At 30.0% G+C, this 27,583-nt stretch overlaps 1 protein-coding gene across 2 annotated transcripts in view; it reads right to left on the bottom strand.

Annotated features, from left to right (window-relative positions):
- Window positions 1-27,583, bottom strand: part of LOC107454469 (corticotropin-releasing hormone receptor 2) — a 152,473-nt gene that overhangs the window by 6,109 nt on the left and 118,781 nt on the right. For both annotated transcript variants that reach the window (XM_016071676.4, XM_016071677.4), the window contains exons 6-8: window positions 15,803-15,959; window positions 11,892-12,022; window positions 564-649 (exon numbers count right to left, since the gene is read on the bottom strand). In XM_016071676.4, the coding sequence (XP_015927162.1) occupies window positions 564-649; window positions 11,892-12,022; window positions 15,803-15,959 (374 nt within the window). The remainder of the gene's footprint in view (window positions 1-563; window positions 650-11,891; window positions 12,023-15,802; window positions 15,960-27,583) is intronic.

Below are 27,583 nucleotides of genomic sequence, written 5' to 3'. Positions count from 1 at the left end.
AATAATAATAAAAAAAAATACGATGAAAAGTACGATCTTATTGCGTTCTGCTTAAACAATAAGATAAGTTCTGCAACAAATTTCACAATTAGTTAAAAAATTTGTCAACAAAAGCAGCTAACTGAGAAAAAGCTATAAAATTATAAGTTTTCAGAAGTACCCCATTTGCAGTAGTAACATGGCGCAAATGAGTACAAAATTAACGAAAGTCTGACGCTTGTGCAAATATGTCAGTTGGAATGGCATGTAGCAGAAAACAGTAATTTATGGCGATCCAAATCATCAGTGCCACCTATTGATAATTTTTATAAACAGATTTGAAATTCAATGGCATAAACATAATTGCAAACTATGCATTTTTATCTTGTTCAATTTTTCCTAATTTTCAAGACACTCCTTATATCACTATACATATTTTTATGAGATATATGGATACCTATTTTTGTCTACCGATAGAACGAATTCTAAGTAGTTTTTAGTTTATTTAACAACTGAAGGTTCCGTGGAGTTATTTAATAAGTTTATTTGAATCATTGAATGCATTGCGAAGGATAACGACTTACTTGATTTGCTTGGTTTCAATAGCTACATTGCTACGCATCTTAGTGATCAAAATACGAATGATGTTCACAAGAAACACAGCATTTACCTATAAAACAAAAAACATATTTTTTATACTACACTCTACACCTTGCTTCAAATAAACATTTTTAAGACATTTATATGTTACCAAACAAATTGTAAGTGGCATAAATAAAATTATAAAGAAAAGTTGATACAAAATACGCAGTGAACTTTTTCATTGAATTTTAAAGTATTAAATTATTTCAAACATTAAATTTATGGGGCTTCGATTGTTAGGCGACTCTTCATAAATTTGTTATGTTTGCACGACGTTTTAATCCCTTAACCCGCTAAACAAGTCAAACTGTGCACACTCGAGATAATTCGAGCGACGTTGTATTTTATGCTGATATAATTTTTCACACTCGAATATAATCGAGAATTGAAAATAACAATGCGAAAGCTAAGAAAAAAAATCGTTTTATTGTTATGTATCATTTACATAGGATTGTAAGCTATAACACTTATTTATTCAAGAATAAAATACAGGCTTTTTCCATGGAACAAAAATGCGGTATATCAAAATTGTCCACCGAAAGAAAAGTTGAACCAGAAGCGGCAACAAATGGAAACCTTTGAGGAGATGAATTTGGTTGGATTGATTTTTAATAGGCAAAATTAAATTTGTTTTGTCCGTTTTTTTTTCTCCAAAAAATCTGTGCGTTGAGGGGTTAAACTATTCGCTGTTTCATGTGCACATCTTTCATAAAAAAACACACGAAAATTCTTCGAGATATTTAAAAAAAATATTTCGAACATAAATAAATAAGCTACTATAATGCATTTTATGTTAAAATGATAGCTGTGTTCATATCGTTACGTTTGGACATTCTAAAAATTTTTCACCCAGTAAAATATAATTTACGAAGTGCTGTCATTTGCGTTGCTATTTCGAATGACACTTGGACGAGAAAACCTTACCAACCATTTGCCTTTTTACGAATTAAGCCAGGAAGGTCCACCTGTCGTTTGACAAGAGAGCACCGCAAAGGTGAAAGTACGTCTTATCTTAGAACCTCACGGATAGATTGCAACACGCACCATTCATTCATGACATCTCTTCTTCAATTTAGACAAAGATCGGAATGGGAAGGAAATTTCTTCTCCAGTTCCCTATACACATGCGACCCGCTCAGCGACACATGCTCAGCGACCGGCTACAGGACTTTCGATTCCGCAGATTTAACAAGCACGTGTATCGCATGTATTCGACGCTGACATGTGTTAACTATATTATCAAATAACTGTTCTATTAATCTCTATCGCCTTATTTTTTTCTGTAAACATTTAAAAGCTATTAAAAAATTTTTTCGCGTTATATTTGCTGAGTTAACAGCAGAAACGTGCTCTTGGACAGCAGAAGCTCTTTTGGTCAAAAAGAAATTTTTTTTTAAAAAGTTTTTTTTTATTTACAAAAAATTAGCAAAAGTTTAAGTTAATTCTGATAACTTGTAAGAATTATAAATTTATTCTAAAATCTTTATAGCAAATTAAATTTAAAGTAAATTGCCAGAGTTTAAAGTTTAAATATATGTTACGCTCCCTTTGTTTGAGAACTCTCCCATTAAATAAGGTAGTTTTGAGTGCCTATGAACGGCAGCTTACCTCTAGATAGCAGTGTAAGGTTGATTTTAATGTCAACAACAATTTTTATTACAAAGCCCAACGGAGTTCATAAATGATTAGTAAGAGAACCATTCAAGCTTGAAGCAATATTAAATTTAACTATGCTAGTTTACGCGCTATGAAGTTCGCATGATGCTTGGATTAACACCTCTTTTATATAGAAATTGAATCTGCCATTACAAAACAAGGATAGGAAAACCATCTGAATTCGAGGTGAATCATCATTCGCAAATCAAGGTTTATTTTAGATCTTATGACTATCATTGAAACAAGGTTTATTTGATCAAGCTTTTATATACTTTCTTTAACACTCTAAAAGTGAAGGTTGAAGGATCGTTATGTTTTCAACAGAAACATAATGTTGCATTTTAGAGACTAGACAAAGCTAAAATGAAGAAAAAGGGAAAAATATGGTTTATAGTAAAAGTTAATAAAAGGAGATTTTTTCTTTATTTGACTTCATTCAATTGCATTTCTTAAATTTGAAAAAGGATTAATTAGGCAACCTTTCTACGCTAACCAAATGAAAATACAATATTTGCCTTAGCGTTGCTTGCTATCTAGGCTGTTGCATCTAGGCATCTTAAGTTGACTTTCTAGATACACTTGTTACGAAATTCAAACAACACGTTTTTTTTTCCAAACAGCTCTTCAATATATCTGTTTTACGCTGCACCGAAAATCCGGGTGTTTCTCACTTTAGGTTGGCAACCCTCTCGTCAAAGTAATATGTCGATCTATTGTTGCCATTTAAAAATATATCACATATGTAAAAAGCAAAACAAAAAACAATTGAACCTTTATCAGAAATTTACAGTCATCTAAAAATACGTTTTTCTTTAATTTTTATCTGTAAAATACATTTATTGTAATATTATTGACATAAAATATTCATATCGTCGTAGTCAGAAAAGTTGGATAAAAAATATATAGATTACACTAGATTGTAATAACATAGACAGCACCAGAACGGTTTTAGCTTTGAAAAGATGGAATTAAATAGATTTGTGCAGCATTAAACAGATTTCAGTTGCAAAATATCAAATAAACTTAAGTCTCGAAGCGACAAATAAATTTGTGTTTCAAAGCATCAAATAAAGTTTAGTTGAGGGGTAATAAATAGATTTGTCTGAGCATTTATTTTGTAGGCTGATTCAAATGTAATTTTTGCTAGAAAGCATGTTTTTTCTTTAAATTTATTTGGCACATAACTAAGGGTTGTTATTATTAGAATCAAATAATTGGATTATTTTTTTAATATATATAAATAGATTTTCCGAGCGTTAGTTGTTTTAAAGATTAGTTTTTCTTCTTTTCGGATCTCTGCCGTACAATCTTCGAAAACGGCGTTTAATCTCCGGCTAAAGCTTTTAAATTATCACAAATTCGGAGGGTTTGCTCAATACGTTTAAAATTAATAATCCTGTATAATTTCCCCTGAACTTTTTAAATTAACTTTTAAACGTTTCATTACCGAAATGTTTTACCACAGAAGGAGTAAAGCCCTAGATACATAGACAAGAACTAGGGAATCTAGGGCTTTAAGAGGGAAGAATCGCGAAAAGGCGAGTTTGTGAGGATGACAAAGCTGTTCACCAACGACGGCTAGATTTATATATATATTTCTTTTAACTTTTCCTTTTCCCCTTGACACAAAATTATTGAATCATCAATATTCAATACCAGATTATCATGAATCCATGATTCAAACAATGTTTTTTTTTTCGAATGGCAGGCACTGAACTTAATTCGTTAGAAGATGCCAGAGGTGTTACTAATTTCGCGTTACCCAGTGGGTACCCGTGAACCAAAGTCACGGAGGCAAGTAACATTGCCCACGCCACACTACCACAAACCCGTTCATAGGGTGGGCCACATTCAACATCACATACAACAGAGGACAACACAAGAGAGAGAAAGATCCATGCCCAGAGCGGGATTCGAACCTGCGGCCATTGGCTTTGCAGTCAGGCGCGCTAACAGCTCGGCCAACTGGGGGGCGATTCAAACAATGTAATTGTACATTAATATATATTTCTCAAAAAATATTAAATTTACTGTAAAAAATTGGAGATCAAATTACGGTATAAAGTACCGGCACTTTGGATGCATCATACATAAAATCTATTTTTACCGTAAAATATTTTACCGTAATTTTTACAGTTTTATTTATTCAATCAGAGTGATTCAGTATTTTTATTATAATTATAGGTGTTAAAATTACGGTACATCAGATCTTTTGTTTCGTAACATGTTACGGTAAAAATGGATTTAACGGAAAAAAAGTATCGGCACCATGAATGCTGGCATTTTTTACCGTGATTTAATCCGAACTTTTATGCAGTGTAGCATTATTTTTTGTAAAGAAAGATTAAAATTTAAAAAAAAAGTTTAAATTGTTTTTATGTTTAACAAGTGGAAACAAGAGGAGATGTTAGCGTTCTTGATTCAGAAAAAAAATTGGCAAAATAAGCATAAAATTAACCACTACACCTCGATGTCGAAATGATTGTTCAATTTAAAAACATATAGTTTATAGCAAATTATTTTAAAATGCAGACATAAATAGTAGACATTACTTTTTCTAATAAACAGTAGACTAATCCCCTCTATCAACATCACTCCGAAATATTAATCATTAACGAATTAATTAAGCTATGAATTAAGCTTCGAAATTTTTTTTTGTAAAAAGAATATTTTGATGGTGTCTCAACAACCAATGAAAATCTTTGAAACTTCTCTGTGCATCTCTTTAAAACATTATAAAACAATGAAGATCCAAATTTATTTTTGGATGTCGTTAAAGTTAGAACGATTTTAACTATTAGCTATTTATAACTTTCACGGTGCTTGCTTGTAATATTAATCATCACCTCTTTGGTTTTATTGCATTCTTAATTTTAATTACTTATTTAAATTTTAGAGTCTTTAATTAAAAGTGATGTTTTGAATTATAATATAAAGTAATTGTATGCAACATTTATTTTGATAAATGCATAAGTTAAAGTTTTACAATCATTCAACGTTAATTCAGTTATATTTTCTTCTATAATAATTTAATTTAAATCTTAGTCTAAGCAACATATGAATACAAAAATAAATAATGACTAAAATCGATGAATAATGATTACAAAATAACTACGTACTAACTAATTTGGTAAAATTAGGAATTGCAAATTTTTTTTTGTGAAACTAATAAATAATTTGTTTGGCAAAAGACATTTAACAAGTTTTATTACTATAAATGATTAGTTTTTTAATTAGTGGCATAAAATTAAAAATGATTAGTTTTTAAGTTTATGTCAATAGACTTAAGATATGAGTATGTGGAACCAAAAAAGAAAAAATAAATAATCGGATCTGTTAATAGAATAGTATTTATTCTTAATATTCTTTCCTGTTAATCGAAAAAAAAGAAGATTGCTAAGCAATTGTTGTAGTGGCTTGTGGAAGAAGCGAACAGGTTTTTGTTTTTTTGTTTTTTGTTTTTTTCCAACAATTTCGGAGGAGTTGAATTTTTCTTTATTAAAATTCGATTAATTCATCATTTTCGTTTATTGAATTAAATGAATTCTACGATAAAAAGTATCGGCATCCTGAGTGCCGGTACTTTTTACCGGAACTTGTTAAGGAACAAAAAAATCTGATGCACCGTAATTTTTACAATAATAATGACTGTAAAATCACAGTTTTACTCCTTAAATAAAAATTACGGTATGATATTCTGTGGTATTTTAAGGTAAAAAGAGTGTTACTGTACTATGGATTTTAGGGATAATGCACCCAAAGTGCCGGTACTTTATGCAAGAATTAATTTTTATATTTTCGTTCTCTAAACGTTGTTGAACAGCCGACCCAATTTATTGGGTTTACGACTATCAATGTTCAGCTCCGTAGCCTTTTAATTTTGACATCAATTCAGAAAACAAGGGAACTCCTGGATTAAGTATTGATAAAATTTTGCCTTCGTGGAGAAATTTTTGATGGAACTAACCTGCATTTACGTTACATGGAGAGGAAAACCACGAAAACTTCTTACGGTTAGCCTGACTATGGTTAGGGGACTCTAATCCATGTTTCGTCGACCACTGAGGATATTTTGCGCCAGCACTGTGGTCGGTGCAAGCCGGATGCGGAATTCGTATCGACCAGTCTTCGCTAAAGTTCGAACCCGGTTTACTTCATTAGAAGGCGAACGCTCTATCCCCTGAGCCATCACGGCTCTATGCAATATTCAGATCTAAAATTTAAAAAAAGCGTAGGGTATAAAAAAGACAAGTTGGATTAATCATGAACGTAGCTTGAGAATAATGTTTCTCTAACGCCCTATGCGTACGTTCAAGAATGAGGAAGATTACTTTTATTTTTAATGATTTTAAAATTGTAATCATTGAATTGTTTTTTTTCTCTCTCATAATTTTAAGATTCAAAAAGGGGGCAATAATTTTGGTGTAAAGGGATTACAAAACGCAAATAAAGAGATTAACATGTTAGAAAACTAAAAGCATGTACATTATTAAGCCAAAATATTGATTCTTTAGGTTCCAATGAGGAAAATGGTGCGACGAGGATAATATAGACAGCAATAATGAGCTTATCTTTGTAAATAAAGACTCGAGATTTTATTCAGTCATGATTAAAATACACACTTCACGAATTCGGTATAACTTTAACTTTTTTTTTATTTCGTATTAGTTTCAAATTAATTAGTAAAGAATAATTTTTTTATGACTAAATAATCTGGGAATCCATTCTGTAACACCTATTTAGTTTTTAAAATGCACTCACATAATGTTCTCTACTTTAGTTTGATACTAATTAATTCTGAAACCGACAGATAATTTGAATTTATATTTCGAGGAGAAATAATTTCTTTTTAAATTTTACTGTAATCATTAACATGTATTGTTTTAATGCCCAGATTTTTATACATTTAGATGTAATCTTATAATTCGAATGGTTTTTCCCATGAAATAAAAAGAAATGAATAGAGACTTTTGAAGTTTTATTCTTTATAAAATATTTGACCAATCTCTTACAAAATTTAGATTTTTCAATTGAAAATCTACTTCACTCAAAGAGAATTAAAAAGTTGAATTTATTACAATTTATTTTTTTATTATTTAAATAAATATAATAAATATATTTAATGAATGAAAAAATTCAATTTCTTTTAATGCAATAATATTGATCTTTGCATGAAAGAGTTTTCTAATTATGAGCAAAAGATTTTGATTCGAATAAATGGTTAAAAAGATATGGCGAAATTAAGGGCTCATTCAAGCAGTTGCTATCCTAAATTAAATTATTGAAAATATTTTTCAGATATGATTTTTTCAGATAGATTTATTTATTTTGTGGGATATAAGTATTTTAATGCGTAAAAAAAAAAAAAAAAAAAAAAAAAAGGACTTAAGTGATAGTTCGAGAAAATTCGATAAGATCGATCAAACTTATTCAGGATAAATAAAACGTCCTCTTGAATAACTTTTGTTCTAATGATGGGATTTTCACGTTCTAAAAACCACTCTTAATTATTCAAAGGGGTAACTAAGTAATGCTAATTAATTAGTACTATATAATAATAAAGTTACGGAATCACTAATAAAAAGCATTTCCATTAAATTTGTATACCTTTTTTCCCCCGAGTGATTTGGATTTTCGATTACAAAATTTTGGAGAGAGGGAGTAGCCGCAATTTGGAAAGTGAGCTCTCAGTTTAGTAGCGGTCGAAAGTTATTGCGCCTTAATGTTAATTTTACTTTTTGCGTTTTTGGACATATCTCTAAAACTATTTGCTTAATTACAAAAACTCTTGCACCCACTTATGAAACTCGTTTACTTGAAGAAAGTTTCATGGGAAAATAATAATTTAATATTTGTTATAACTTTATTTGAAAATAGTAGAAAAAAATTGATTTGTAAGGCATGCATTTTTTACATTCCTTGAAACTACGTAATTTTTAATGACACAATCAAATTTTTCTGGAATGAAATCGGCTGAATAGTTTCTGAGTAATAAAACTAATAAAAAGTAAAATTTTGCACTGAATGAATTATTAAATAAAATCATTGCTAAATGATTATTTTTCTTTGGAAGTATTTTTATCTAAACGAACTTCACGAGATTTTGCAATGACATTGCGTAATTAATTTTAGAGATACCACCAAAAACGAAAAGAGTGAAATTAACATTAAGGGATGAAACATAATTTTGACCAGACCATTCTCTTGGCTAAACTAACTCACTATATTTTAATGTTCCAAAATCTAAATCCGATTAAAAAATAAATAAATAAATAAAAAACAAGTATGCTTATACAGAGAAAAAACCGTTTCGTATCCGTCTCTATAACTCAACTAATAGTTAGCAATAATTAAGCAGCATTTTTGAGGTTAACTTTTTGGGCCATGAGGTTGGTTTTAGTACGTGAAAATTCGATCAAAAGTTTTCCCGGATATCTTTTTTTTTCACAGTATGGTCGCTGCATTATATTTTATTCGTGTTTTCTTCTCTTCAAATTAATATAACTAATGTACTCGAATAATGCGTAAAAAGGTTTTAAGTCGAATAATGCGTGTAAAGGTGACTTTCAGAATTTTTTTTATCGCAAGATAAAATTAGTACATAATAAATTTAAATGATTTGTTGACTGGAATAATTAAAAATGTTTTAACGGTAGAAAACCGGAAATAGACAAAAGTCTCCTTTCAATTTTCGAACTTTTGCGAAGTGCCCAAATCTTAATGAATTTGATGACTTTTTGTTATTTTAAATCAGATGTACAATACTAGGGATCGGTATTTAAATCTGTAACAATAGATAATTAAAGGGAATTTAAGAAAGATTCGAGTAAAATGTTAATATCAAGATTCTTAGATACTGCAGAAGAGACAGATTCCTTATTGAAAATTCTTTATTCTTTATTGAATTCCATCTTTCTAGTATTAAAAGTGTAAAAGAATATGACTTTAATGACAACAAAACAGATTTCTTATAACAGTGTGAAGCATTATGGGACAGTAATTAGTAGAGAATACTGGAACAATAATTACTGGGTCGATATTTAGATAGTAACCTTAGATTTATTCAGATAATTTATACCAAAAATGAAAATTAATGAGGAATGACATGAAAAATTAAAAGTTTTACAAGTAGGCACCGTAGCAGCGTTAAATATCATTTATGGTTCAAATAATCGTTATTCTTCGACAGTTTAATGAATTTTAAACGATAACTTAGAATTAAATAGTTAAGTTGAGTTGAAAGAGTTTTAAACTCACGATGCAGAAGTTAAAGGACAAGTTTAATAAATAAGAAATACTTATAAGCAAGTTCAATTAGCAGACATTTTTCTTTCAGAAAAATGCCTGCTAATTGATCGGTTAATTCAGTTTTATTTCTGAAAAATGAATTGCTTAATATTTTAAAAGTGTGTTTAAAAGGTTGCTCCAGCTTGAACTTGACTCAATTTAACACCGAGAAAAAAAAATATTATCAAAACTACCAGAAAAGGGTACAATTTACTGTGTTTTTAGCTCTATGGGAACACCAAAAAAGTCGGTAATTGTTTGGTAAAATTAATAACAAAATATGGCTTTATAATATGCTATAAAGTTTGATGTATGTTATGAAATTTGGTAATCTTATCATGATATCTTAGAGCATGACATAAAAACCATCTGGGTGAATTTACTTTTCAGTTTTGTATTTCTTACTAAATGTGTGGTATTGTATATTTTGGTTTTATGAATCCGAAATTTTTTTTACCACAAATGTTACTATCGCACAGTACAGTAATTTTACCAGAATTGTTTTCTTCATGAAGTTGTTAATTATAATTTATTTACAATTTTTAGGAATGTAGAGCTCAGGGGGTGAAAAATATTAAGATGCGTTGTTTTCAATGTGAGAAAACCAGCTTTAAAATGGAGAGAAATATCAGGTGGTTAGGTAAGATACATATTTCCTTCAAAAACATTCTTATTTAAAGCCTTGGCAAAACAATTGATGTTCGATGTCAATACCTGACCACAACATGATGGGACAACTGAGTTCCCAAAATTTCGTTTGGCTTGTTCTTCCACTAGAAATTCATAAACATCAATGTTATTGTTCCAAACAAGATGAACAAGACGTGGATTTCAAATAATGAGACTTACTCTCAATTGATTTTTCCATAAATGGTGAGCCGTATTTTTCATTGTTGTCTGCTACTTCATATAAAAAAAAATATCTAGTTCTACAACCTAATTGTTTGTTTGAAAAGGAGCATACAGTCAGTGTGGATTGTACAATTTCTATTGAAGAGGCAAATTTTTCGTTTAGCATTAAGCTTACTAATGCTGTTATAGTAAAAAAAAATACTCCAGCTTGTCATCAAGACGGTTTATGGAATCAATATGGACATCGAATTAAAAAGGGAAATTCAAGGAAAAACATGGAATCCAGACAAAAACTGTAAAAACTGTGGTGTAATACCTCACTAAATTTGGTGTTGGAGAACTCCAAAAATTGTAAGAATAAATACTTTATTTCAAGTTAATACCAAATAGAGCTTTCGTATACACTTTAATGTGTGTTAGTTAAACCTAAACGTCAATTATTGAGTTACCAAGTTCAGATGCACCAAGTTCAGATGCATTTACTCCATTCACGAATTATTTTTGCCGATTTTGGCTTACGTTAGGAAGCCGTCAGATGACAACGGTAGATTGCTTACAAATCGAACATGAGAAAATGAAAGTATACCTCGTACGCAACTGGACATTTTACAGAAACGTCTGTAAACTGTCAAAAAAGGCATGCATGTTTTTAGTAGTATAATAAAGATAATTAAGCTCTCATAAGAAGATTTACACAAATCTGTCAATCATATTAAAATGATTTTGTATCTAACATTAAACTTTTATCTGCTCCTGTTTTGTTATGCTTAGTTCGTTAAGTTTTTCAATACTAATAAAAGCATCTTTGCAAAATCAGTGAGCATATTGTACAAACTTTAATGGCATATAAAAAATCTTGTAAAAGCCCTAACAAAAAATACAAAACTCAAGGTAAACAAGCTGTTAATTTTTGAATAAAACCAATATATTTGTACAATTGCTGTTCTTCTAAAGTTCTGCTGATAGCTCTGGTAAGTGAAATTTTTGTATGGATACACATTTGAAACTTTCAAACTATACTATCTGTTTTGGCGCATAAAATTTTCGTGGGCTGCAGCATCAAAATAAAATATTATTTATTGAAATTAACCCCTTCCTTCTCGCTCCCGTGAAAATGATGGGGGGAGGTATCGCCCTCTATTTCTCGCTCCCGTGAAATTTCCGGGCTGGAGTGTTCAGTAGTAACGCGCCAATAAGAATAAAACTAATTAATTTCTTTTGCCCGAAAAACATATTATTTCTCATTTTACACACCAGATGGCAGTACCAGGATATTTTTAAGGTAATTGTAGATAGTTTATTTTAAACTTGATATCAGCACTAATCAAATACGTGCATTTGGCAAAAAAGGAACTTTCATGACCATTTTCTTGAAAATTAACCGATCGTTAAGGGGTTAATAAAGAAGTTATACACATTATTTATCCCTCCCTTGGGAGTTTCATTTAATTAAACAATTTAAAAAAATTTCTTACGAGTAAGGCGATAATCATGGGACCTGTTATAATCCAAACAAACGGGGAGAGACCGTATCCTTTCCAGCATAGTCTTTTACTGTATATTGACATTAATGTCATCCAAATGACAACACATATAAGTGGAATTCCTGAAAGTGAAATGAAATAAATTAATTTGAGATATAATTATCAATAATAAATAAAGTATTTATTAAACACAGTAAAGAACTTTAATTCATTAAAAAAATAAAAAAGTGGATCAATTTGGTTCTGCAAATCACTTTAAAAAATGAATGTTTCTTTTTTGAAACTTTCATGAAAATTTTTTGTCTTTGTCGAAACCGTTTCCTGATATATGCTCTGAGCAAAAATTTCGTCAAAATGACAAAATAGCTATTGCGATTTTTTCGAGGAAGAAGTATTTCGTCATTCTATTTCTTTCAAAAAAAGAAAAAAAAAACATTGAAGCGCCTAATGTATCTACATTTTAATAACCACTTTATCGTACCAAATAGATGGATTCATGTCACCCAAACAGCACAAGAAGGACAGTTAGATAACCTACACACATTCCCGAAACAGGTTTCGAACCGGGGAACTTCCTGACACGATGACAACTCCGTGACCACCATACGGACTTGTCGGTTTGTTTCGGTAATTTATTTTCGATCGCCTAGTCTTCCTTCTAGTTAAAAATCTCCCACAATGGGCTGCGATGAGATTCCGAGTTGAGGAAACATTTTCGTCATACAGAGTCGGGAGTTGTCGCAAATCACGTGATTTCGTGACGAAATGATTGTCAAAATTAATGAAATTCAACTTAAAGACTACTGAATCGTCAAAAGTGAGAGTTTCATTCCTGCGAGGCACTCAATTGACAGTTATATTAAATAAATTGGTTTGTTAAGAAAACGCTTCTTAACTATAAAAATTTCAATTCAGTTGATGGAATTGAATTAATCAAATAAAAAGATGTTGAAAAAATGAAGTTTAGAGAAAAGTTTTCTATTCTTTTGTAGTAAAAGTGGCAATAAAGAAATGAAGAAAAAAAAAAATCAATGTCCATGACGCCTTAAACACATCAAACTGTTTACGAACTAACTAATGGAAGTAAAGCACAAAATGCCACAAAACTCACGCAATGATTTTTTAAAAAAAAAATCTTATTTAATAAAAGGGAATTTTATTCATTGACTACATTTTTAGGCAAACAAATGAAAAGAATATTGATTCTTTCCCTCTCTCTAAACAAATCGATATAGTCATTTGGCGTGATATTAAATAACCAATTTCTAAATAGAGTATTTCTTAATAGCTTTTCTTAAATGTTATTGAATTTATTATTTTACGCATCATTATGTGTTCTAAGCTTTCTAAAAATCAATAGCTTTGAGAATTTATATACAGTGCGAGAAAAAATAAACGAAACATTCTGAACAACTTTTTATCGAATGATCGGATCTTCATGTACTGAGATTCAATCTTAATGGTTCGAGGGGGTAACCTCAAATATGCTAATTAGTTAGTTCAGACTGTATTCGATACAAAACGTTCTTTTTTTGAAAAACCATAATTTTTTTCCGTCGAGTTATGATTTCTGAGCCCAAAATAAAAGTAGAAGTATTTTATATTTTATATCCGTCGTTGAACAGCAAACCCAATTTTTGGGTTTACGTCTACTAATGTTCAATTCCATAGCCTTGTACTTTTGAACCAATCCAGAAGACAAGGAAACTCTTGGATCAGTACCCCCAGAAGTATTGATTTGTCATGGGAACATGGAGGACTATGCGACTCGACAGATTTAACGTGCATCAGTCACCATTTACTATTTCAGCCGGCGGGGATCGAACTCACGAATTCTTGGACATGGGCCCAGCTCCCTACCGACCAGGCTATCCCGGCCCTAGGTAGAAGCATTGTTAAAAATATGGTCTTAATAGTTTGATTATGAGAGCGGTTGACAATTTAGACCCCTTAATGTTAATTTTACTTTTGTGTATTTCGTCATGTCTCGAAAACTTTTTAAATGAATTGAAAATTTTTTTTGCACACAGTTATAAAATTCGTTCATCCAAAATAATTCTCACGCAAAACTAATTTTTAAAAAATTATTTATTACTTTTTATTATTCTATTTAATAATGGTAAAAAAATTGAAATGCAAGGTAAGTAAATTTTTTACATCATTTTAAAGAAAACATAATTTTATATGGAAAAAACAAAATTTAAACGAAATCAGTAGAATAGTTAAAAAAAAGTCAGATAATAAACTTGTTTATGAGAAAAATTTTGTCTTTTGCCACCTAAAGTTACAATCGTTAAAATGATGTAAAAATTTGAATATCTTGCAATTCAAAGCATTTTTTTAATACAATAATAAAAAATGAAATACAATAATAAAAAATCTATTAAAAATTATGTTTTGTTGAGATAAGTGAATCGATCCTTGGATAAACGAATTTTTATAATTGTGAGCAAAATTTTTTCAGCGTCTGCAGAAACAACAAATAAAGTTATCTGAAATAAAAAGGACTTTATTATAAACACATTATTTATTTATTTTACATCAATCATATACGGCTTTTTTTAATCATAAATCCATGTGCTAGGGTTTCTAAAAGATCCATTTACGAAAAAGATAATACATTGGGAAAATCAATTTACTCTGACTTGAATCATTTCTTTTTTGTGTCAATATCTAATAATTTTACCGATACAGCAGAAAAATCTTCAGAATATATTTCACTTGAGTATTTTTACGGTAGTAGAAAATAGGTAGACATAATTTTCGATACTAAAAAAATTGATTTTAATGGGAGGTTTTGTCAAAAAACACTTGTGCCTTTAAGTCTATTCGTTTCGCGAGTTCGAATTCGTCTCGCAAGTTCGTTCTCTAAAATGAGTTCAGGTCAAAAAATAAGTTGTTCTGGCTGAATTTTGGCTGACCTTGTGTCACTCTGGGCTGCCGTGCGAAAAATGATCATAATTATTTTTAAGGTAAAAGACGCGGTTTTAATAATATTACCTGCATTAATGTTAAATATGCTGGTTGTACACGCTAATTAGTTTCTTAAGACTTTTGAGAATATCATGCTTAATAGTATTTCCTGTTTCTTTAAACCTTTTGTAAATTTATTGTATTTCTTTAAACTTTTTTTCAATCATGTTTTCATAAACATGCTTTGTTCTGAAGTCGTAATTTCAAGTACTCATGTCATCGAGTACAAGTAGAATGCTAAAATGCTCAAATTTCAACTGCATCTACATACCTAATGACAATACTAGTTCAATCGTCGTCTGTTGAACGACAACAAGCAGAATTTATTTCCAAAAGAAATTCACGGCAAATTTAAATTTCTTCCACTTTTAAGGAGAAGAAAAATTTTGCACCAATATCTGCCCCCGGATGCATTTCTTTTACTAATTTAGTTAAATTTTGTCAGAGAATTAAAGTTGACGCTATTTGCTTTTTTTGTCTACGTTAATTCAAAGTTATTGTACATGTTTGCTCTAGGTTTAGGACAAAGGGTTTCAATCAGCTCTATATGAACAAAAATACTTACATGAAACTAAAATTAAAAAAATAAAAAATAATAAAATACAAGCAAAATTTTAAGATTTACGCTTTTCAAGTGACTCAAAAAGGAGAAATAAGTTTATTTTGATCCCATATAAAACAAGAATGTAGGCGCATCACTTTCGAAAGACGCAGGGGAAGGATTTCGGGTGGTGTTAGCTACGTAAACGATACGCTTAACGTTTTTTTATAGTCTGAAAAAAATAAAGAAACTTTTTCTTAGTCTATGTCGTTTATAAATTTGTTTTAGTTCATTTTATTATTTGTGTTCTTATAATCGAGCACACAAAAATTCATTTTTTAGATCTGCTTGGATTTTTACGTGGCTTAAAAAAGAAAGAAATTCTTACCCCATCCAATGGCATGGTAAATTTTGAACGGTGGTTCCTGCTGAAATACTGACACTGTAATACTACTGTGTAATAAAAGCCCTTCTACAAACATCCAATGAATGCACGTCATAGCGGCGTACATTTTTAGAACTAGAACACCTTTGCACAACCAGTCCTGTAAAAAAAGAAAACAAAATAGCCTTACAACGTGTTTTAGGATCAACACATTAAATTGGTTTTATAATTATAGTATTATAATCAAAGAAATGCATTTATGATTAAAAAACATTTTTTTCGGAACACAGTGTTTTTAAAAAAACCAACCAGTGGAGAATTTTGAATAAGTTTTTTAAATTTTCATTTTTTTGCACATCAAGATACTCTTTGCTTAATAGTTTAATGAAGTAATAGTTTGTAATTTCTTATTAATAATTAATTTAGACATCTAAAAGAAGATATAAATTCTAAGATCCCTTAGACTTTCACATTAGAAAGCAGCCTTTGAAAGAAACAAATAACCTTATTAACCAACGACCGTAATGATATTGCTGTAATCAAACTTAAAAAGTCGAATGAAAGAACATTGAATAGGAATCAAGCTTAACAATTCAAAAGGATTGATATCATGGGAATCGAACTTAACAAATTGAAACAACTGACATTGTAGTAAATGAACTTAACAAATATAATGGATCTGCATTTAGGAAATAAACATAAATTGTAAGAATCGACATTGGGTAGACAGAACTCAACAAAATTGAAAAAATCGACGTCGTGTTAATAAAACCTTTCAAATTTTTTTTTAAAACGAAAATTGAGGAAATTTATCGCTGTTTACTAGCAGTAAATACTTGCTACAAAATGTTTAGCTCAGCAGCTTTGCAAATTTGAATTAAATGATTGAAAAATATTTTATTAGCCAGTGCATAATGTGCATACACCCAAAAACAATTTTTGTAAGTAAAAAGTCACTTCGGTGTAGTTTTCTACAGATTAATAAAAACAATTAAACATTTGAGAGTTGATATATTTTTGAGAGAAAATAATGATAATTATGCGTGGCATGATAAAACTGATACCTGGTATTTATGCATGATATGGCAAAAATGATAATTAGCCTGATTACAAAGAGGTTTTTGTCTCCTAATTTAGGCATGAAATTACAAGGATATCGAAAATTGTGTTTTTTGGCTCAAATTTCCCATATACATATGAAGTTGAGTAAGTTTAATTCTGTTTTGTGTAGTAATGACAAGAGGAAAAATGCGTCAAATTTTCTGACTTACGCTTTTTAGAGTGTCATTAACTTCGAACCTCTTGTGGATGCATTTAGAAGGGCAGCTTCGGTGGTACAGTCTAGTACACAGGTGACAAATCTATGGTACGCGTGCCACTAGGTGGAACGTAATTTGCCAGCCTGTGGCACCGATGTGCGTTTTAAATTATTTTTATTCAATTAAATTCCCTGAAGACACGTTGCAAGAAAAGAACTCAATATTAGAGGTTATCAAAGGCGGATTCAGAAACAAATACGATTTATGGCGTCAATATGGAATTTTCCTGGATGAAAGGGTGACTATGCTCCCTTCACTATTGAAGTTAAAGGTCGTAGGGGAGACGGGCTGATTGGCTTTTTCTTGGGAAGCTAGTGTAAAGAGAGAACCTAAACTAAATTATAAAATAAGAAAATATTTTCAGTATGGCAAACAATGGATTTTGCATCAAGGATATATGCATCATCATGACTAAATGATCGATTGTAAGAAACCGCTTTGTTTCATATTTAAATACACTATACTAATTACACAATGTAATTCTATGGTTTGAAATAAAAGTAGCGGCTTGTAGATTTTTTCTTAAAAAAATATATCAAGCGGCACACAAAACACCTAAAAATAATAAACCGTAATCGAAAAACTTTCTCCATCTCTGGTCTAAGAGATAAATATGATGCAATACTATTTCATATTTGATGATTCGTAGACAATTTAATTAATTGTATACAGCAATGCACTGAGAAAACAAAATATATTATTTGTTTGAAATGTTTATGGATTCTTAAGATGAACCAAAGTAAGCAATAAAGGTTAAAATGCAATAAAGGCTAGGAAGTACACTAATACGGCTCAACTTAGCACCATAATAAGATAATAAGATTGTATATAACTTTAAACGATGTTATGGTTCGACGTGTTCCAAACTTTCCAACCGAAGTTTTTAAAACCAAATATTTTCTTTAACTGTAATTGAAAGTTTATAGCTTTAAATATGAAACTAACATAACGTTATAAAAATATGATTATTTTTAGTTATTTCGATGTAGATTTTGCTCTAATATGAGAACGGAATTTTTCTATAAAAAAACCCGATCAAATTTATGAAATATAAATTGCTAATAAGTGTGGAACTAAAAAATAACTAACTACTAATATAACTATAAAAATAACTAAATTATCAGAAAGTTTCGCAGTTTAGACGAAGAAATGTGAAGGCATGAAAGTCGTAACAAACAACCCCGGGACATTTCTCGACGTAAACAACGTCTGTTTGAACTGTGACCGCGTTTCTGAAAATATCTTAAAAATTTGTTCATGAAGTCTGAAAGTTATTTGTTCTCTTTAAGTAAATAAGATGACAGTTTGTGATATAATGAAATACTCGTAGCATTCTTATCCTCATGACTATCTTTGAAAATTAAAGGCAGAATGATCAAATTATATTTGACATTTTCTGTCGATTCAGGCACGATCGCATAAGATAAATACTAAGCACTAATATTTTTTAAAAAAAATGAGTAAAAGAAACATAAAGCACTTATGTTAAATGAAAAAAATATTGGTTGTGCTTAAATCTAAAATTACTTTAGAAGTATTCTTTGGAAAATATTTTATAAGTTCCTAATTGATACTACACTAATCTTCGTAAACAATAAAAAAAAGAAACAATTAAACTTTTAAAGTTATTGTTAATAAAAATATTTTCTTAAATGTAACAGAGAAAAATTTTTTAAGTTCATTGTTCCAATACATTGTTTAGTCGATCGATATAAAATATAATAGGCTTGTTGGTTTAACTTCTTTTGTAATTTGACTTCTTAAAGCTTGCGTTCGGTTAGATCTGACGAGAAAAAAAATATCCAACATCGTCCATTAAAATGCTTAAACACTTCCTAAAAATCCCTGCTTTATTTGCTATAGGATACTGCTTAGTCCGGGCATCTTCTTCTAATAATTTGAAATGGCACGGATTTTCACTTGCGATTGCTTCCGGTTTGGTTTTAGTCTTGTGGAACGAAAAATTGAGAAAAAGATGGAATGGAACAAAAATCATTGAGGCACGCAGTGAAAGTTCCAATAATTTGAGTTGCCAGGCTTCTAAATTCAGTGATGAGTCAACTTATGATGCCGGAATTGAGAATAATTTTACTACATCTAATAGTGAGACAAGTTTGGACGATGATACCAGATACGACCTACCAGAAACTTTGATGCCAATCTGCTGTCAGTGGGTGCAAAATAATGATCATTTCATGCCAGATGCTGAAGAGATTGTCAACGAAGAAAAAGATCCAATCTATGCTGAAGAAAACTTGACACACCATCTCTTTGTCAAAGACGAGAGACCAAGCATGAATGAAACTCCCTCAAATACTGATATCCCTTTAAACTTACAACTATATAAAGGTGTTGCAGATGGAGGTGAAATAGAAGATCATCTAGGAGAAGTTTCAGTATCGAGAAAGTTCAACCCGCCCTCAATGATATTGCAGGAGGATAAAATATCAAAGATGGAAATTACAAGCAGTATTAAGATCAATGCTGACCATAAAGACCACCTGGCAAATTTTTTTGCTCTCGACGGTATAACATCAAGCAGCAGTGAAGCTTCTTCAAAGTCTGATATCCCTTCACAATTACAACTAGATGAAGGTGTTGCAGACAACTACGAAGTAGATGATCATTCAGAAGATTCAGTGCCGTGCGAATGGAACAACAGCAAAACGGTTTTAATGCAGAAGCGGAAAAAGTCAGTAAATTATAAACGTTTGAGACGAGCAGTTCGTGCAGTTGGTACATCTCTTTTGCGTTCACTGATATGCTGTAGAAGTTGTGAGAAAGCTTAAAATTTTGTTTTGTTCATCTTTAGACTTGTACATATGTGTTGCTATTTAAAGAAAAAAAAACATGAAATAAGCAGGAAATTCTAAATAGTTTCAAGATTTATAAAAGAACTGGAACGTATGTAAGCTTTGCATCTGATTTGGTTTGTCTTAAAGAAAAGATGGGTCTGATGTAAATGGAACTGAAATTGAATGAGGATTTGGTTAAAAATCAGCCAAGTGACAGAAAATTAAAAGTTAAGAGAAAAGTGCACTTAAGGCAGATAGATGTTTAAAAAAACAATAGTACTAAAGTGGATTTTCCTTAAAAAAATACAGGCTTAAATAGTAATACTAAATTTTATTCTAAATCATTGTTAAATAGCACACCTGACCTCAAAAATATTTCGATCAACTGCTAAGCTATTGCAATAATTTTCATCAATTTATTTCTTCAAAATTACGACAAAAAATATTAAAGAGCTCAAATTTAATCTACTATGCACAAGTACATAGTACATTTACATTTAATTTAAAGTATGCTTGCATGACAATACATATAAAATATATGTAAAAAGTGTAAATGATCTTAAAATTGGCATGAAAGGGTACATAAAATTCTATTTATGTATGTATGAATGGAAGTATGAATGAGTTAAAATAATTATCAAAATTCCTTTTAGGATTGATGAAATTTTAATTTATTGCTAAAGTTCTGTCATTATAATCTTAAAATTCAATGAATGTAAATGAGTCAGGTAAGGGCTTTACATTTGCCTTAAGTCGCTTTTCTCTTAGAGTGTTGTTAACATCCTTGTGTCAAAAGAGAAAGGTTCAAGACTGTTCAGATGTTGGTTTTGTTGAAAGATTAAAGAATGATATGATGTTGGTGCCAGAGAAAGTAACCTGATTAGAAAAGATGTTGGAATTTTAGAGGCTGGATTAAGACTGTTCAGATGTTGGAATTGTGAGAGTATTATGGCTTGGTCAAATATTATTTTTATCCTGCTTCTTGTTTTGGTGAAAAATTTTGCATTGAGAGCTGGAGTTTAAGTGCTCAATGATTTATATATATGTTTGGCAAATAAATCAAAATTTTAAAAACATTGCTTTTGTGGTTTGATATACACTATTATTTTATACATATATATATTTGATATTTTCTGTCGATTTAGGCATAATTGCATAAAAAAAAGCACTAGGCGCTTATATTTTTAAATGAGAAAAAAAGATTGTTATATTATTTTATTCTAAAACTACTTTTGAAAAATGTTTTAGAAAACATTTTCTCTAAAAAAATATTTAAAAAGATTAGTTCAAAAGTATGTCAACATTTAGACCAGGATTATTATTTAAAAGAAAATTAATTTTAGTTCAAAATAAAACATGAAAAATCAAAACACGTTAGTCTCTTACGAGCTTCAATTTAAAGAAAATAATGATGAAAATATAAGCATATTTAAAATAAAACACATATTGAAACCACCTTTTAAGCACTGTAAAAATTTCAAATCAAACTACGGTAAGAAGTACTGACACCCTGAATGAGTTATCAGAAAAATCCTTTTTGCTGTGAAATTCATTTTCAGAGTAAAGCATTCCTGTAACAGCCCGATGTGGGCCGCAGATGTCACAGAAGTTAAGGCTCCACAATTTCGTGACCAACAGCATGATTGTGGTAATGTGGTTAGTATCGGTCGCAAATTGCTTTTACTTCCCAGACAATCTGGTGCCCAACAATCCAATGATGGGTTTCAAGCCATTACTGTGGATAAAATCTATTTTTAACGTAAAATGTTACCATAGGTTTAACAGAAATATTTAGTTGATTACAGTGATTGAGTTATTTTACAGTCAGTATTACTTTAAAAATTGTGGTATATCAATTTCTTGTTCAGTAAAACTTTACAGTGAAAGTAGATTTCACGGTAAAAAATTCTGGCACCCTGAGTGTCGGTACTTTTTACCATAATTTGATCCGGAATATTGTACAGTGTAGTTGGTGATTATTGAATCTTTACCGGTAAATGATATCTCCTTTCGAGATATTCCCCCAGGAAAATTATTACGAAATTAGCGCTTAAGGTAGTAGCTGTTGAGTAGCTGTTTTAAAAAATGCTTAAAGGTGCTTATTTTGATTTTCGTTTTTTAAAAGCCCTTAAAGGTGCTTTTTTCATGGGTTTTTTTAAAAAGTGCTTAATTTTTTCCTTTTCGAAAATTAGATTTTTTCCTTTACCGTGTCGATTTTAGCTGCGTATTATTCAAAAACGTGGTTTTCACTTTGTTCTATTCAACGTTTTCATAAATCATTCAACCACAATCCATTTCGGCGCTCCGTCGGCCCGCAACGTATGATAGCACCCCAATCATGTTACATGTTTGATGAAATACTTGTGAGTCCGCATGTGCATCTACTGAGCTGAGGTCAGTGAGTTTCCTGCACTTTCATGAGCAACTCTGCTGCATTCTGCAAGATATCCTCAATTTCAGACTTCACTTTGCCACCCTCTGAAATTGAACCGAAAAATCTCGATTGTTTTATCGTAGCTAATACAATCAAGAAAAGAATTCTTTGTCGGAAACTAGTTATAGTTATTTTATCATGTGAAAACTATTTTACATTTTGTCAATGTATATAGTGCTTAAAAATATTTTTGAGTGCTTAAAAAGTGCTTTAAAGTTGCTTGTTTTTTGTTGAGAGATTTGGCTCCGCACCCTGGAGTAGAGTTGAAAATGATTATCCAGCTCTCTCAATTGCAGTTGCCCTGACAGAATTTCGAAGTTTTTAAAGGGCAACATTTACTTTTTTCAAGAAAGCTGGATCCTCATAGTAAAAAATGTAAACAAAATATTCTGCACGAATAGTGACGCTAGACAGAGATGAAAAATGCTGAATGCAACATATAAATAATCACTGTGTTTTCTTTTCATACCCGTTATCGTTAAAGCACGTGTTAAAAACTGTATCAGTAGCGTATCGAACATTGTAGGTACTTTTTTTACTTCTTTCTTCATTACCGCTTCAAACATAAAAAAGTAGTTACATTAAATAAACAACAAAGAAAAAATTCCCAGCGAATACAAACGAGTTTTACTTCAACTTTGATGTCACAAAGAAATGTCGTTATTTTCAAATGCGATACTCTCTAACAACTGAGTGGAACTTAATTTGGAATTGGAAAAAAAAAAGAAACACAAACTTACTAAAAGCTTTTTCCCAACACGTCATTTATTTTAGCGAAAATGAAGAAAATAATTTTGAATTTGAGTCACGTAAATCTTACATTCACATCAATATTTTAACGTAACACAATGTAGGTCACGTTACTGAAGATATTTTTAAGACTCGTCAGATAGTTTGTTAAGAAAATTCGATACTCTTAGTTTTTTTTCCTTCTTTTTACGTATTGAAAACAAGAACTATCTTTAAGGAGAAGATAGAACAAGTTATTTCAATATTGAGGTACAATGCAATAAATTTTTTTGACATGTTTAGCTGTTAATATTATCAATAAAATTATTAAAATCGTTTGATGTATGTTTTTATGCTCTTACGGTATCAATTGATTTAATTGGAACATTACTTTTTATAGATATCTATAACATAAAAGGATAATGTTCTTAAACCGTTTTCTATTGTTGCCAGTGTAATCTTATTACACAAAGAAATCGTTTGCTGGAATCCTTAATAAATGAAAACGATCCGGAAATGTATGGCTGTTATAAATGTCAAATTAATCAAAGTTATATCGATATTTGACTAACAATTATTTTATCTTTTATTTAACGGTATTTTATTTTTTTCATTGCAGAGATATTAAATAACACCTTTGTTGAATTTATCTTCAACTTTTTTTAGGTTTTATATTATTTACATTTAATTTGTTTTTCTATATTAACTATTTCTGCTATATTTTTATCAAAATGGAAAGTGATCTTAGAGAATTTGATCTAAATAAACGTGACGGATTTAAGTAACGATCGTGGACAATTTTGAAGTAAAAATCGTGTTCATTTTAAAATAGCAATCTTATTTGAAGTTAATTGCTTAAGAATTAAAAGTAGTGTTTCTTAATTGCAAAGTAATTCAATAATCTTTCCGTGTTATGATATTTTAAAGATAAACATAAAGAATTATTGTTTTTTTAACCATTAATAGTTAAATAAATGTTATTTTTATTAAATTATATTTATTTTTATAAAACATGCTATGTAAAATTACACTGCAAAAAATTCTGCTATGGTAAGAAGTACAGGTACTCAGGGTACCGGTACTTTTTACAGTGAAATCCATTTTTACCGGATAATTTTACGAAACAAAAATTCTGATATACTGTAATAACTAAAAGAACCGGAACTAAATCTGTACAAAAATTTTTTTTAGGAATCTTTTTAATTGGATAATTTTCATTTTTCTTAAAACCAAGAAATAAAAACGATTGCAACGCTATCTTGGGAGTTGGAAAGTAGCATCAGGTCACCAGTTTAATTTTAATTCAAAATTAAATTAAATACACATAATTTTCCTCATTAGTATTTAATTTTTATGCTATGTTGTATAAATAAGAAAGATGTATGTTTTTATTTTGAGATGTTCTTTTTGGAGAACAAAAGGGATAAAACCTTTTTCAAAATATTAAAAACTTGGAATAAATTAGATTCACGGTAAGATTCGTACAATATTATTAATGAATGATAGATAAGAACAAAAATCATTGGTCAGAATAAAAAAAGAAAGAAACAAAAAAAGATTATTATATTTTGAAAAATTGAAATTTTTCAGTCATATGATTTTTTCCAAGCTTACATTTTTCATATTTGATTAAGCTGTTAAGTACTAAATATTAATTTCTTACTGCATTCACTTTAACAGTTTCGTTCATTTTTTGTTCGTAAATAAATAAAATCAGAGTAAGATGTTTTCAGACAGAGTGAATAATTATGCAAATTTCAAAAATTCTAGTTTTAATCAGAAATATTTCCTTACCTCAAGACTCATCGTAAATTAAGAAAAGCAAACATTTTTCTAGCTTGTTTGCGTTTAAGATAATCTATTTACTTAGTTCTGAGCAAATAAAATTACGCATGATAACTTTCAATTATTTAGTTGAAGTAAGAATATGGGGTTTTCTCCATTGATTTATTTTTCCTTATAAGTATATTCTTTAAGATGAAAATAATTAAAAAATATCCAAAAAACAATAAAATTATAATATTTTTTGTTAACCTTTCATTGAGTAAATTTTTCAGTGTAAAAAATGGACACTCAAATTTCATGAAAGTTTTGCCGTTTTTTACGAAAATATTTTCCGGTATTTGCTCCGAGGGAACATTTTGTTAAAGTGACGAAATAACTATCGCCACTTTTTCGAGAAAATAAATTTCGTCACAAGTAAAATAATTAGAACTATAAGCGAAAAATATATATTTTATTTCATTTTATATCGGTCGTTAAATTTTGGGTTTACGACTACTTATGTTCAACTCCGTAGCCTTGCAATTTTGAACCAATCCAGAAGACAAGGAAACTCCTAAATCAGTACCCCCAGAGGCATGATTTGTTATGCGAACATGGAGGATTTTGTGACTCGACAGATTTAACGTGCATCAGTCACCATTTACTACACGAGTAGTTTTCGACCGGAGTGGATCGTCCCCACGAACTCTTGGACATGGGTCTAGTGCCCTACCAACCAGGCTATCCCAGCCATGAGAAATATATTTACCATTTTGATAATTTATGGTTATGAAACACCAGTGTCTTTTTTTTGCCTTTAAAGTTAAATCTTCCAAGTACGGCTCACTTCCAAACAATATTTTTTTTTAAAATTTACCCTTATTTGAAGTTATTAAGATCTAAAAGAAACAATTATTCATTGTCGAAATTTCGTTAATTTACAATATCAATTATTGATAAATTTTTGAATATAAATGGAAAAAAAATCTATACTAAATATTTTCAATTTTATATATTATAACAAGTATAATTCCGATAATATAACAGATTGTTTTTAGCAACTGTTAGAGTGCTTTTTGTAATTAAGATATACCAAACTATATTTTTGTTTTTAAATAGAGCGCCAGAAAAAAATATATAAAAGGAACATCGGTGTCCCGCACGCGCCAAGGGCTTGGCTACCAAAATCTTGGCAACCGAACTTGGCTTCCAATTTTTACATTTGAAGACAGTAGTAAATTTTGAAAATTTACTTAAGGAACATTTTGAACTTTTATAAATACTTATGAGCTTAAATCGTAAAATTTAGGAATTAAGTTCAATCAATAGAACACATTTGTAAAATTCAACGAATGAAAAACTATCTTAAAATAACAACTAGTTACTTAATAAATAAGGTAATTGCATTCCTAAAATTTTTCATTGGTTATTATGGAAGTAACAAAATTCCTTTTTCCTCTGAAGAAGAACTTCTACAAATATTTTCTTATGACAGCTTTTATCTTTAGTTCCTTGATGGATACTCCGATTCAAAATATCAACTAAAATTTCAGATATCTCAAATCGGTATAAAAATGTAATGTTTGAATTAAGAGTTTAAGTGTAAAAGCAGATCATATTACTTTTGACGGCTGTCTTTTCTAAGCAATGATAAATCACATATCAGGGAGTATTTTTAAAGAGTCAAAACTAACTTAAAAGATTAAAGTGGTATCAACCGTAAGAGCTGACTATACTGTAAAATCTTTCTGATCAAATTACGCTATTAAATTGCTGTAAAATGTACGGCACCCTGAGTACCAGTACGGTTTTTAGTAATCTGATTTTGATTTTTTTGCAGTGTTCGAGAAATAAATAAATACGTACTTCAAATAGAAAGAGAACCCCACATTATAGTGTATAATGTTGATTCACATTATGCTATCAAATTGCTGTAAAAAGTGCGGCACCCTGAGAGCCAGTACTGTTTTCAGTAATTTGATTTGAAATTTTTTACAGTGTTCGAGACAGAAATAAATACGTACTTCAAATAGGAAAAAAACTCATTATAGTGCATAATGTTGATTCGCATTATGCTATCAAATTGCTGTAAAAAGTACGGTACCTTGAGTGCTGTTTTCACTGTTCCGTACTGTTTCTAGTAATTTGATTTGAAATTTTTTACAGTGCTCGAGACAGAAATAAATACGTACTTCAAATAGAAAGAAAACCCCACATTATAGTGTATAATGTTGATTCACATTATGCTATCAAACTGCCGTAAAAAGTGCGGCACCCTGAGTGCCAGTACTGTTTTCAGTAAATTGATTTGAAATTTTTTATTGTGTTGAGACAGAAATAAATACGTACTTCAAATAGAAAAAAAACTCATTATAGTGTATAATGTTGATTCACATTATGCTATGAAATTGCTGTAAAAAGTACGGTACCCTGAGTGCTGTTTTCACTGTTCAGTACTGTTTCCAGTAATTTGATTTGAAATTTTTTACAGTGCTCGAGACAGAAATAAATACTTACTTCAAATAAAAAAACCCCACATTACAGTACTATCAAATTGCTGTAAAAAGTACGGCACCCTGAGTGCCAGTACTGTTTTCAGTAAATTGATTTGAAATTTTTTACACTGTTCGAGACAGAAATAAATACGTACTTCAAATAGAAAAAAAAAACTTTAAAGTGCATTAGGTTGAGAATTACATTGATAGTGCATAGTGAAATGAAATAAAATAAAGGACTTTAATTT

This window comes from Parasteatoda tepidariorum, chromosome 2 (assembly GCF_982258835.1).
Source record: "Parasteatoda tepidariorum strain Cologne lab strain chromosome 2, Ptep-v5.0, whole genome shotgun sequence".
In the NCBI taxonomy this organism is placed as follows: domain Eukaryota; kingdom Metazoa; phylum Arthropoda; class Arachnida; order Araneae; family Theridiidae; genus Parasteatoda; species Parasteatoda tepidariorum.
This window is presented reverse-complemented; position numbering and strand designations above follow the sequence as displayed.